General features: G+C 37.9%; 2 protein-coding genes across 3 annotated transcripts in view; both read right to left on the bottom strand.

Moving 5' to 3' along the window:
- Nucleotides 1-8,944, bottom strand: part of LOC116025083 (centromere protein F) — a 14,939-nt gene extending 5,995 nt beyond the window's left edge. Inside the window, exons 1-5 of one of the 2 annotated variants that reach the window (XM_031266162.1) lie at nt 8,772-8,944; nt 8,576-8,693; nt 7,306-7,662; nt 3,974-7,183; nt 866-3,775 (exon numbers count right to left, since the gene is read on the bottom strand). In XM_031266162.1, the coding sequence (XP_031122022.1) occupies nt 866-3,775; nt 3,974-7,183; nt 7,306-7,662; nt 8,576-8,626 (6,528 nt within the window). In that variant the 5' untranslated portion in view covers nt 8,627-8,693; nt 8,772-8,944. Of the gene's footprint in view, nt 1-865; nt 3,776-3,973; nt 7,195-7,305; nt 7,663-8,575; nt 8,694-8,771 lie in introns of those variants that run through there. The other variant, XM_031266164.1, reaches the window with a different exon arrangement.
- A 702-nt stretch (nt 8,945-9,646) lies between these two features.
- On the bottom strand, nt 9,647-13,074 carry LOC116025831 (cytoplasmic 60S subunit biogenesis factor REI1 homolog 1). The gene is made up of 5 exons (XM_031267188.1): nt 12,970-13,074; nt 10,869-11,426; nt 10,600-10,769; nt 10,286-10,504; nt 9,647-10,191 (listed from the first exon to the last, which is right to left on the bottom strand). Exons 1-5 carry the CDS (start codon nt 13,072-13,074, stop codon nt 10,032-10,034), a joined length of 1,212 nt encoding a protein of 403 aa, XP_031123048.1. The 3' UTR covers nt 9,647-10,031.
- Between the last annotated feature and the right edge of the window lie 70 nt (nt 13,075-13,144).

Below are 13,144 nucleotides of genomic sequence, written 5' to 3'. Positions count from 1 at the left end.
AAAACAAAAAAAAAAAAAAACACACACACACACACACACACACAACACACACACCCACATTTCTGGTGGAATGTTCCATTCTAAGAATTGAAATACAAGCTTTAGAATTAAAGTTCTGTGGATTTAGTTCTTTAGAATTGAAGTTTTAAGAGCCAAAAAACAAAGCTTGTATCTTGACCAATAGTGCAATAAAATTAATACACAAAAAATTATATTGAGAAAGCTTCACATAGTATCGGAGAAAAGTTCAAAACTTTTGGCAATGTTGCCAAAATATATAGCCTTAGCCCTTAGAGCCACAGTTAACAGCATAACACAGACAGCCAACAATAAAAAGTGAGAATACAAGTGAAATTGAAGTAAATGGTTAGATAGTCCAATAATCAAAGAAGAATTGTTATATGGAAGGCATGTAGCAACTTTACCGGAAAATTCCACTTTAGTATATTTTGCTTACATCTTGACAATATTGATGAGCATGACCCGTGAATATACTGACCCTCATTTACAAGTACATCCATGATGAATCTCTAAGAAGTTAGAGAGTAAATTCCAACATGTGGTTTATAAACTCAATCAAAAAAGGATGCTCACATTAAAAATAAGAAGAAGCAGATATACCCCCACTTAAATAAATTATTTGAGTAAGAGATTATCATCATGCAGATAGACATAAATAAAGAGACCAGGCAAAACAAACAAAACCCTAGGATCATGTTAAGATTATCTTTTCACATGTAAAAGAAAATATCACTGAATAAGACAAAATTGGTTGATGTTTTAATATGAGCACCAAGCTGTAGAAATATAAGATAAATTCCAGAGCAAGGAAACTGGGAAAATTATGTTGTGTATCCGGCAATACCTTGTTTGTTGATGTAATAGTAATAGTGCCACCTGGAGCAGCAGCTCCAATAAGGGCAATGTCAATTGGGGCATCCCTTGATTCTAAGCACACCGTTAAGCTGGCTCCAAGGTTATGCAAAATCTCCAAATCCTTCAAAAGCACGTCACTGAACGAATTTCTAATAATAGAGAGATCAACCTTGAGTTGTTCCATGCTGGTTTTTAGTACCAGAAACTCCGCTACATGGTGTTGTCTTTCTTCAGAGTAAGCAGCAGAGAGCTTTTCAAGATTAGCAATAGCTTCATTTTTAGCAGCATCAGCAAAATCCCTTTCCTTGGATAACTTTGTAACCTCACTGAGAGCATTTGCTAGCTCCTCTTGGAGCCCATCATTTCTTTCCTGAACTTCATTTAGTTCAGCAAGCAGTAGCTCAGCTGCTCTTTTGGATTTTCTTGCTTCCTGTTCAGAGGAGGTCAGAGCAGACTGTAAATCATAGCATAGTTTGCCAACATGTTTGGCCTTCTCAACTGGACTACCGATAGTAGACAAGACACCAAAATCAATTTCATCAAGAGAATTCAAAATAATAGCCAATATATGCTCTTTCTCCCGCAAAGAGTACTCAGCTTCAGCCACACGACTTTGCAGAAGCACACTATCAGATTCTATGCTCTTTATCTTTTCTTGGAATGTGGACTCATCCTTGATCCTTTCTTCATAGTCTGAAATAACATTTTCCTGTTGCTTTATCTTAGATTTCAAGTTCTCCACATCCATATTTAACTCTTCAATTGATTGCTTCAAGCTGTCCCTATGTTGTACCAAGGATTTACCTTTTCTAACTGCAACATTTAGTTTCTCCCTTAAAGAAGTTGACTTCATCTCCTCCTGACGGAGAAGTTCCTGCAATTCTTTTGTATTCATATTCAGAGCTTCAACTTCAGAAACCAAAGATTGATTTTTCAGCTCCTGCTCACTAAGCAGTTCCTGCAATTCTTTATATTTCACATTTAGCGCTTCAACTTCAGAAACCAAAGATTGATTGTTCAGCTTGTGATGATTAAGCAGTTCCTGCAATTCTTTCTTATTTATATTCAGAGCATCAACTTCAGAAACCAACAATTGATTCTTTGGCTCCTCCTGCCTAAGCAATTCCTGCAATTCTTTCATACTCATATTAAGAGCTTCAACTTCAGAAACCAAAGATTGATTCTTCTGCACCTCCTGGCTAAGTAGTTCCTGCAACTCTTTCTTATTCAGAGTTAGAGCTTCAATTTTAGAAACCAAAGATTGATTCTTCAGCTCCTCCTGACTAAGCAATTCCTGCAATTCTTTCTTATTCATATTCAGAGCTTCAACTTCAGAAACCAAAGATTGGTTCTTCTCCATAAATATATCTCTTTCCTCCTTCAAGCACATCATGTCACCCAAAGTATCCTCCAGCTTTCTATTCAGAACAGCTACATCTCTATCCTCATCATACCTTGATTCACTTGTTCCTTTTTCGCTCTCTGTCGGATCAACCTCTTGCAAAACACGTTCAACTGCTGTATCCTTATTAATAGCTTCGCCCAGAGAAAGTGTTCTATATTTATCTATAAGCATCCTCAATAATTGCTCCAAATATTTAATGCCATCAACACTATATAATTGATCATCAGTGATATTGTCCTGAAGGGCATCCCTAACCAAATCTTGCAATCTTTGTATCTCTCCCAAAATATGATGAACACGTTCCTCTATCCCAAGCATTTCATCCAATTTCTCTTGCAAGGAGTTGATTGTATGCTGCAAATCATCATTCCTGGCTTCAAATTGAGCAGCCTTTTCCGATATTTTTTCATGATCACGGGTAAGAGTGTCTAAATTTCTTGAGAGAACCTCTTTCTCATTGATGGCAGATTCATATGAAGCCTCAAGATCAGATAATCTTCTATTTGACTCTTCAAATAAAGCCTCAAAGTTATCACTCTTCTGCTGGAGAGAATTACAGTAGTTTTGAGCCTCTGAAAGAGCAAAAGCTATCCAACTAATCTTATCATCTGGCTCCACAGACCTCAACTGTGAAGGCATTTCTATTGTATCCAAGATGGCTTCCCAATGTTGAACAAGGTTGTTCCTTTCCATCAAAGATTGTTCAAGCATCTCGTTTTGCTCAGCCAATCTATAAAACTTGTTTTGCAGATCTTCATATTTTACCTTGAGGTCTTCAAACGAACTAAAACTTGGCTGGGCATCCTCTTTCCAGCCATCCAAGACACCAGTTCCAGATTCAGGGTATGATCCTCCAACAGCACTTTTCTGATCCCAATCAGTTAGATGCAATGAGTTTCCAGAGACCGACTTAGCCAACCAGTCAATTTTTTCAAGAATGCTTTTGGAATGGAAGTGCTCCGGCAGCTCTAAATCTTCCAAGATCTCCTCTATTCTTTGGAGAACTGAGTCTTTGAGAAGAAATGATTCCCGTAATACAGTAGCAGAGTTTCGAATATACGAGAGTTCAGATTCTAGAGCTTCCATCCTCTCACCAGCCTCCGAATAGGTCTTGAGTTTCATCTCAAGTTCATGAAGCCTGGAATCTTTCAACTGCAATTCCTGTGAGCATTTCTCCAGTTCACTAGATGTCTCTGCAAGAGACTGTTTAAGACTATCACGCTGCACAATCAAACTTTTGCCCCTTGTAACTGCTATACTTAGCTTCTCTCTTAGAGATGCCACTCGCTGATTTGACTGCTCAGTTTCAGAAACTCTCTCACTAAATTGTGAATTGAGAGCCACAGCATCCTCTTTAACCTTCCTCAAGCTTTCCTTAAGGATGAAATTTTCATTTTCCATTTGGATGAATAAGAAACTCAGCTGATCTATTTGTTTTTGCAAATCAATCATTTGCTTTTCTTTAGAAGCATCTCCCTCTGAGAACAACTTTACCTGCAGAAGTGAAGCACAAATTATCACTAGGGTGCTAAACAATCATAAATGAGGAAAAATATAAAACATATCATACTGTGCATGCGTATATATGCAAATGCATATGTACATACACAAATGAAAGCTCATATACATGAATGTGGGCGCGCACGAGGGATCTATAACAATTTTAAAAACTTTTGGTGGAGGGGTACTCACCTGCTCAACAGCCTCTTTGTATTTTTCAACCACAAAATGAGTCAGAGACTGTATGCAGATTGCAGGTTGGTCCACATTTATATCAACTCCATCCAGTGCAATCACTCTTTCAACATATCCAACACACTTCAAGATAGAATCTGAATCAAGGAAAGATTTGTTTAGTTCATTTGAATCCTTCACCTTTTCCAATTCTGAAGTGAGTTCAGAATTCATAGCCTCAATTCGCAGGCGCTCACTATTTAACTTCCACAATTGTTCCAAAAGGGTATCCCAAATACTAGGAAGCAAAGGATCTACTGGTTTCCCATTTCCTGTGTTGATTTCAGCTTCTCCTACTTGATCAGACATCTCATTGACAAGTCCAGTGAGATTCCCGTAGATCTTATAAATTAGACCAATTACCGTTTCCTTTTCTCCTTGTAGAACATCAAACCTTTTATTCATTTCATTGAAGCTACTCATAGCTGCTTCTTGATCTGACCGAGCAGCTTCAACTTGCCCATGTAGAGATTCTATCAATTTGATGGCATTGTTGACAGAAGTAGCAATATGGCTGGTTAGGGCAAGGCGATCAAATCCTTTTTCTCTTCCAGTTAACAAGGAGGGGCTATCAGGCACAATAGACAAGTCTAACTTACTTAGTGTCTCCATAACCTCAGCAACAAGAGAATTCCATTCTTCTTCAAGTACTGATTTCCTGTCAGTCACTTCTTTCTTAAGAGCTTCCACTTGATTAGAGGCAGAAGAAGCCATCTCATTGTAGCTTTGTTGCATTTCATTCAGCTGATGTTGCATTTCACAAGTTCTGGTTTGAAAGTCACTCAACCTTTCACTGAAATGACTATTCTCTGCTTTCAATGTGACTTCATTTTTCTGCAAAGCATCATAAAGTGCCATAAAGTCTCCTTCCTTGGATTTGGCACAGTTGATGTACTGCCTGAAAGTTTCATTGAGAACCATAATCACCATGTTTTCATGTTCCAAATGATCTGTGTACTCAATCAAAGACTCATATTTAGCTTTGCACTCTGCAAGCATGGTGTCAGTATGAAGCTTATTCTTCATCTCTCCTTCAAAAAATTTGCAAGCCTTTTGCGCTTCTAAAAACACATTCTTAAGCAATGCGTGCACATTTCCAATTTGCTGCTTAGTAAGCACACAAGGGTCTGCAACTACTTGATTTTCAGTTGGACGCCGATCCTCTGAAAGATGGTCATCAGCATGTACATTTGACTCAAAAGCGTGAATGAGTTTTGACATTCCAGGTGTGACCACTTCACCACTTGAGCTTCTCAAGGATGCTGAATTTGAGTGAATCTCTTCAACTGTCTTCTCAAGTTTCTCAAGTATTCCTTCTGCCTCATTAAGATATCTTTGGATAGCTTCAAACTGAAGAATATCATTCTGCTCATAATCAGATGAGGGTTTATGAATGTTTGAGAAGAAATTTACAGAATCTCCTTCTCTAGAAACAAGGGATGACCCATCATCATTAATAACATTTCCTTCCCCCTGGTCTGAGCAACGTGCACCTGAAAACTGATTTCTGAGCTCCTCAGATTGAGAGGATGATCTACTTCGGTTATCAAATTCTTTGATCTTGGACATCTGTAATTCCAAACTACTCTTCAGATGCATATTTTCCTCAGTTAGCTGTTCCATTTGCAAAGTTGAATTCTTCAGATCAGTTACAGACTCACTACATTGTGCCTGCAGAACAGCAACCAAGTTCTGGGATTCAGTCAATTCCCGCAATAGTTCTTCATTCTTTGTGAGAATTTCCTGCTTCTCGTCCTCAAGCTTATTTGTTTCCTCCATTAAAGTGGTGACGCGTGTTGTTGTTTCAGAAACATTCATCTGAAGAGCTTCCACTGAAGCCTTGCTCTCCCTCAGCTCTGCAGATAGTCTACCAGTATCATTGAGCAAAGAGTGTTTTTCCTCCAAAAGTACCAAAATCTCATTTGAGTTTGTCTTCTCTGCATGAAGGGCTTCTATTGTTTTTTTGCAGTCTGCGACTTCAGCAAGCAGTTTATCATTCTCAGAGACAAAATATTCCTTTTCTATTTGAAGTTTCCTTCTCTCCTCATTCAAGGAAGTGAGGTTGTCATTAGAAAATTGATTTGCCGACTGCAATGATATCAATGAAGCTTTGCTTTGTACCAATTCCATTTCCAACTTCTCAATTTCAAGCACAAAGTCCCCCCTCTCCTCCTGAAGCTTCTTATTCTCTTTGGATAACAAATCAACCTTGGCACTCAGGTTTTCCTTTTCAACCTCTAAAGCTGACACCAAATTTCTGCAGCCTACCAATTCTGCTGAGAGGTTGTCAAGGTCCTCCTTTGACATGTTTAATTTAATCTGCAACTCATCAGCTCTAGCAGAAAGATCCAGGACCTCAGCTTTTGAGATTTGGAACTGTTTCTGAATTTCCTCTTTTTCAGCAACCACCACCTGAAGTTCAGATCTAACTTGTGCAAGCTCAATGGCAAGCATTCCATTCTTGTTTCCCAGTTCATTGACTGAAGCATTGGCCTCAGACATTTGAAACTCCATCTCTTCAGCAAGCTGTAAAGATTTAACATCTTTTACAAGATTGGCAAGGTATAATTGCTCCTTCATCCTTCCATAAACATCAAAAAGGTTGGGCACGGATCCAGACAATGTTTCTGCATTTACTAATGTTTTCAAAGCAGAACCTCTAGACATGAACAAGAACTTGAACTCATCTTCATCAAGGCTTCTTACAACCTCTGCAAGCTGTGAAAGGTTGATTGAACAAGCATTTTGTCCAGATGAAAAGTTCACAATTTTATCTTTTATATATTTCGCAGAATCATTATTAACACAATCAGATGAATTAGCCCTTTCCATATGGCCACCAGCATAATCAGTTGAAACAGCTTCCATCTGACCACAAACAACTTGAGAACTTACAGCAGAGTCTGAATCATGTAAAGACTCAAGAGCACTTGAATGTCCATCCCTCTCTTCTGCATCTTTAGATTCAATATCAATTGATGTAGCATCATCTGGCTCAGTAGGATGGGTTGTTTCATTCTTTTCCTTCCTCACTCCATTCCCCCCAACATCAGTTGTTGCCTGGTCACTAGCACTGTCACCAAGTTCACTTAAAGAATGTCTTTTCTCTCCTTCAATCTCTACCTCACTCGTTGCATCAACTTGTTCTGAATCTGGATTGTAAGGTTCCTGCATTGCCCCTAGCCAGCAACAAATGAGACTTAATTATAAATCAAATTCACAAATTAAATAGAAGAAAACATGCTAAGCAAAACGATGCCAAGAGAGAGGGCACAATCGACATCTGTTACCTGCTCTAAGCTATGCAGCCTTTCCTCATCAACTCTAGGAGCAAGTGCTTCAACAGTATTACCAGAATCGGGATAAGACAACAAGTCAACGGGCTCATGCTTTGTTGACTTGGTAGGTTTCTCTTCAGAGTCAACAGGTACTGGAATATTAGTGTTAGAGTCCACACTGTCCTTTATAGTATGCGTCTCAGACAAAGAAACAGCATCATTGCTAGAGTGTAATCTTTCTGTCTCAGGAACATGCTGCGTTGCCGCTGGAACATTAGCAGGATTTATAGAGGCATCGCTCCCGGATTTGCCTGGTTTACCTGATGATTTACCACCTTTGTTGTCTTTCTTCTGCCTGTATTGTTGAAGCTGGTAACAAATGAAAAATGTCAAAAGAAGATCCAAGGATTCAATGAAAATGGTACTACAAAATGCTTATCCCAAATGAACCACCACTAGGTAGGGGTCACTTTCTAGTAGTTTATATTCAAAGCCACCACAGTTGAGTGCATAACCTGTACAGCTCACAATAGACACCGGGCACCAATGCCCTATATGAAATGAACATCATATATGCTTTCAACCATCAAGCTATATAGGGGTTACAATCTAAGTCTCTGTGATGATTGATGAAGAGCTCTCACACTCAAGTCCCAAAACATGCATTTTATGAGTCAAGGAGTTTTTGGATTCATATGCATATTTTTTTGTGTTGGGCTTTCATTGGAGGACATTGAACTATTGAGCTTTGGCTGGATCAAGCTTTGGAGACTTAGTGACCGATTGATCCCTTGTGTTAGTTGTAGACTTGTAGTGTTATAAAATCTATCTATATTGCAAAGTGAATGACAGCATAATCTTACTATACTTCCCAATACATTGTTTTATTGTATACCTTGTATATTTTATTTGTAACTTATAAGTGCATTGTTTTATGCTATAAATCAATTCACTGTAAAAAAAATACCAGAACAACAAATTTAAGAAAAAAATTATTCTCTAGAGTTGGTCAAGCTAAAATTTTAACTTCTTAGATTCATCTACATTTCCGCAGTTCATAAATTATTAGCAGCAGCTAAACTAGATTCATAAATTCAAACAAACAATTCAAAAAGTGGCGCAAAAATTCTCCTTATAGCACAGAACAACTGAACGCAGTAGACAAACTAGGCGTATCCTCCTTATGCTACGAAATTAATACGTTCCTACGGTGGCAACAGTAGAATGCAGATAAAAACACGGCATAACAGAACGAAATGCGAGAAAATATATAACGCCGAACCTTTTTCCGGCCAGCAGCGAGGAGATCCGTTCGGTTCTTATTTTTGTCCATCTGATCGGATCGACGGCAAATCTCAAGGCCTCTCTGGCACCATTAATCACCGTCCACAATATCGCCCCTGCAAAACCAGCCAAAATTAAACACAGAATTTCATTTCGAGTATGGAATATCGTGAGACAGAATCAGGCGTACATACCTTCGCGGATCCCAATGAAATCAGACGAAGAAGGAGAATAGCTAGAGAGAGAGAAAGAGAGAGAGAGTTTTTGTTATCGGAGGAGAGAAAGGTGGTTTGATTGTGTTGAAGTCAGGTGAGAGGTGGGGTGGCTAATGGCTTCGTCTGGAAGTCGTCGGTGGTGTCATATTAGATAGATAGATTGTTAGATCTAACGCAAGCCTGGGGGATCGGTTCCGTGTAAAAATGGGAACGCTCGGCCCAGTTTAGGTTTCGAGTGGGCCCGCTAACCAACCCAATTTGAGAAAAGGAACGTACACTTTTTTTGTATCGATTCATGATTGTAATTAGTTGGATTTCGTCTTTAACTAACGATCATTATAAATATGTAAAGTTTCTCTTTAGTTTTAGTTAGATATCTAATTACTCCATTCATTTTATTCGTCTAGTTTTCATTCCGCAAATGAAATGTATGTTAAATAAGTAATGTTATGTTTTTATAGAGGAAAATGATATATGTATTTTCATAGTGGGAAATTTTTGTTGATACTCCGTATCTTTAAACTCAAAATTATAGGTTTTTTTTTTCTGGATGAACCAAAACTCGGTAATTAAAGAATAAAAGTGTGATAGAATTGAGAAATTTAGTCCTAAATAATTTTGTATGTTTAATTTAGTCATCGACTTTTATAATTTCACAATTAATCTTCTATTAAGAATTATGTTTGTTAGATGTTAGTAGCAGACTAGCAGGTTAACTTATATTTAAAATTTATATTTTCAATTAAGGGAGCAAAACTATAATTTTCCTATATAAACATTTGAGAGTGAACATTGTAGCAACAAATCTGGCAATCATCAATCAATATATGAAATGAATACCCCAAAAGAGGTGATGAAATGAATAAAACATTATTTCATAATGTAATTTGCCTCTATTATGTAATTTGGGAGATACCGTATTACATTAAAGTAAAATTTATCTAATACACACTCTAAAATAATAGCTACAGCCAACATGCTTCCCGTGAAGAATGCAACCTCAATCGGGTTTGAGCCTCTGAAAACATTCGAAGGCAAGAATGAGAAAGCACAAAAGTATCAAAACCAACAAGCACCCAGTATATTTCCTTAACTCCATTAAAAGTTTCACAACTAGCATCACCTTTATAAGAGGGCAAAGGATTATCTGGCAAGTAAATTAGTCCATCCCATTCAACAAACATGAAAGCCATTGACATGGGTGAAAAAAAAAAACCCGGAACAATAACATAATAAGGTTTAATATGGTACATTCTTGGGGAGATCTCGGATGACATTATTTCTTATACCAATCTTGGTGCGCATTGCCTCGTGACCAGACCTATTCATGGCCTTCATCACCTTCATCTTAACCATGTTTTCTCTCGACTGCACGGTTGCTAGGCCCATGCTTCTATACCTGAAAAATGAAAAAGTTCGTTTTTACTGAAAATCGAAGATGATGAAAGATATGTGTCCTTGAAAACCACCAATAAGGAACATTCCAAACGAACCTGGAAGCTAATGCAGCACTAAGAGCAATATCGTTCGTGCGAGTGGGCCTCAGTTTTTGTCGATAATATCGCAAAAATTCTCTTGATCCAAGTGTTATGGTAGATACTCCATCATCAGTTCTCTTTTTAATAATTAGCTCGGCCCCACCACTTCCAAGCTCAACTCCACTGCTAGTGTCACCTGATGCAACCAGCTCTTTTCCATTTGCATCCACATAGCTAAGCAGTAATAACACAAATCAAAGAGAAGTTTTATACAAGTATCCTCAGGTGTAACTAAAAACTAAATCAGAGAAACCGTAAAAAGACTGTACCTGCTGCTATAGTCATAAAATTCTTCTAATTCTGCCTCTTCATCATCACCACCATCACCGTAGTGCACTTTACAATGACTTTTTGCTTCCATATGCTTCCTAACTCCTTCTAAACTGCTGAAAGGATGGCATCTATCATTGCAATACAAACACAGGTAGTCCCTCTTAACCTGAGTCAATCAGGAAAAAAAAAACATAGAACATATTGAAGTATAATTATGACACAAGCAATTAAAACAATGAAAAGTTAGAAACAGAGAGAGAAGTACCTTGAGACCAACATAAGTCAGAAAGCCTTTCGGGTCCTTGAGATATTCAACATCGGGGATAAAGAATCCATGCTGCTTGTGCATGTGAACCATACAGCTTTCTATTGTTCTATGCTTTAAATCACACATGAAGCAACAAGATGGATCCAGCTCTACACTATAGTCATCCATATCTGCATCTTGCATGTTCTCATTAGAAGTATGCATCAAAGAATCAGTAGCTTCAGCCATGTCTTCTTCATCAACCTCTTCCCACTCACTCTCCTCACTTTCATCAACATCTTCCTCTACCTGCTGAGTGGATCTATCCAAAATGGGGCGTTGAAGAGGCCTAATTATAGCCCTGTTTTCACCATTATGGTTAGGCTCTTGTGAAGCCTTTAACAAGTGGCTTTTCGATTTCAAATGCTGAGAATAAGCCTGGGAACTTCGGTACTCTTTCCCACAAACACCACAGGTATAGAGCATGGGAGTCTCAGTCAACTTTTTATTCTCTTCTGCAAGAACAGACTGTCTGGCTAGAAAAAGGGCTTCTGTAACCCCTGGCACTCCTGCAACCTGTAATAAATACAAATGAGACAAAGAATAAGGATTCATATAATGTGTTATATATATATATATATATACACACACACACACGTGTGTGTGTGTGTGTGCGCAAATGGAAAATAATTTTCCATTTTTCTAACATTATTAACAAAGTTGGAACAATCGAAATGTGTTTTCCAATTGTAGAAACACAGGTGAACAGTGGATTGTAAAATGTTTTATGCATGAAATATTTTACACAAAGTGAATGGGCATTTCTGGAAACTGATACCAAAAGTCATACTAACTTCCTCTCAAGTCTCAAATTTGGACTATGGAAGATATTGGGTAGTTGCTATTATCCATTAATAAGCAACTGAGTTATGTTATCCACAGCAAGTCCAAACTGGGTAGCCAATATGATGAAGGATTGTTTGGCCGAGATTGTTAATCCCAGCCCCTAATCAAAAAATCAAGTTACCCAACCCCATGAACCAAATAATGTATTTTCACATTTCCTATACCAATTTGCACTGCACACACTGTCTGCTGTAGAAATATGATCAACAAACAGAATAAGCCTAATAGAATAGTAGAGAAATTTCTGGTTATTTGACACCAAAAAGAAGCATTACAACTTCAAAGTTAAAACTCTTGCTGAACGTCAAATAGGGAATCTTTTAGATCAATATGAAATCCAGAATGATTTTGGTCTATAAAATTACCGCACCCTGGGAATTCGGAATTCGGAATTCCTATACCATAAAATCCTCTTTAAGGAGTGTTCTAACTAATAAATATTGGAACTGTCAAACTTGCTTGGTAGTTCACATCTCACCAAAGTATTGCTGAATTCAGCAATTTTTTAACCTAAGGAGAGACTCACTATCAGCTTGAGTACACCTAAGTCTACAAATGCACCTACATGATGTGCCTTGCCACTTCACCAGTTCATCCTGAAAATGATTTCACTTCTATCCAGTTTTCCACAAACAAACTATTTTAACTCTCATATGGGGTTATAGGAATATTCAACATTCATCATCTCAAACACAGCAATACTCTATGTCCAACAGCTAGAGTATAAATTCTACAAAAGCTCAAAAACCTAGCAAACATCCTTGGGGGTTAATACTCATATGGGCTTATAGGAATATTCAACATTGAACATCTCAAACACCACAATACTATACCGCCAACAGCAAGAGTATAAATTCAACAAAAGCTAGAAAACCTAGCAAACATCTCAAACACCACAATACTCTATGCCCAAGATCTGCTCGGACCTGGACCTAACCACTGAAATTATCAAGCAAATGAAGTAATCAGTAATCACCAATAAGCCCCCCACCTCCAAACAAAAACAGTTAACAAGCGACGTCTATGTCCAAAGCCCGGTGAGCATTTTTTACTAAAAATTAGACACTATTGCATCAAATATACCAGGCTTTTGAACTTTCAATACGTTGCGCTAGAATTCAGGTCAGATCACCAGCTATATTCTATACTCTAGAGGGCTATTGAAATGTTATATACAGGCAGTTTATAAACGAACAAAGGAGAGGTGTAAAACCTTGCGTTTGAGATTGTATCGGTGCCATTCGGACTTGTAATGGAGCTTCTGCTCGGCGTCGTCTTTGAATTCTTTGTTGCAGGCGTTGCAGGTTAAAGCCGGCATTTCTTCGGAATTCTAGATTGGAATTAGGAATAGAATCGTTGGTGGCTAGTTTATATATATAATACGAGTA

Source organism: Ipomoea triloba, chromosome 7 (genome assembly GCF_003576645.1).
Source record: "Ipomoea triloba cultivar NCNSP0323 chromosome 7, ASM357664v1".
In the NCBI taxonomy this organism is placed as follows: domain Eukaryota; kingdom Viridiplantae; phylum Streptophyta; class Magnoliopsida; order Solanales; family Convolvulaceae; genus Ipomoea; species Ipomoea triloba.
Note: the sequence above shows the minus strand (reverse complement) of the source record. Positions and strands in the feature narration are given on the sequence as shown.

Coding starts and splice junctions, on each gene's coding strand:
- LOC116025831 (XM_031267188.1), bottom strand. CDS start 13,074: ATGCCGGCTTTAACCTGCAACGCCTGCAACAAAGAATTCAAAGACGAC. Junction 10,770..10,868: donor TGACTTATGTTGGTCTCAAG/GTACTTCTCTCT, acceptor TGATTGACTCAG/GTTAAGAGGGACTACCTGTG. Junction 10,192..10,285: donor AGTGCTGCATTAGCTTCCAG/GTTCGTTTGGAA, acceptor TTCATTTTTCAG/GTATAGAAGCATGGGCCTAG.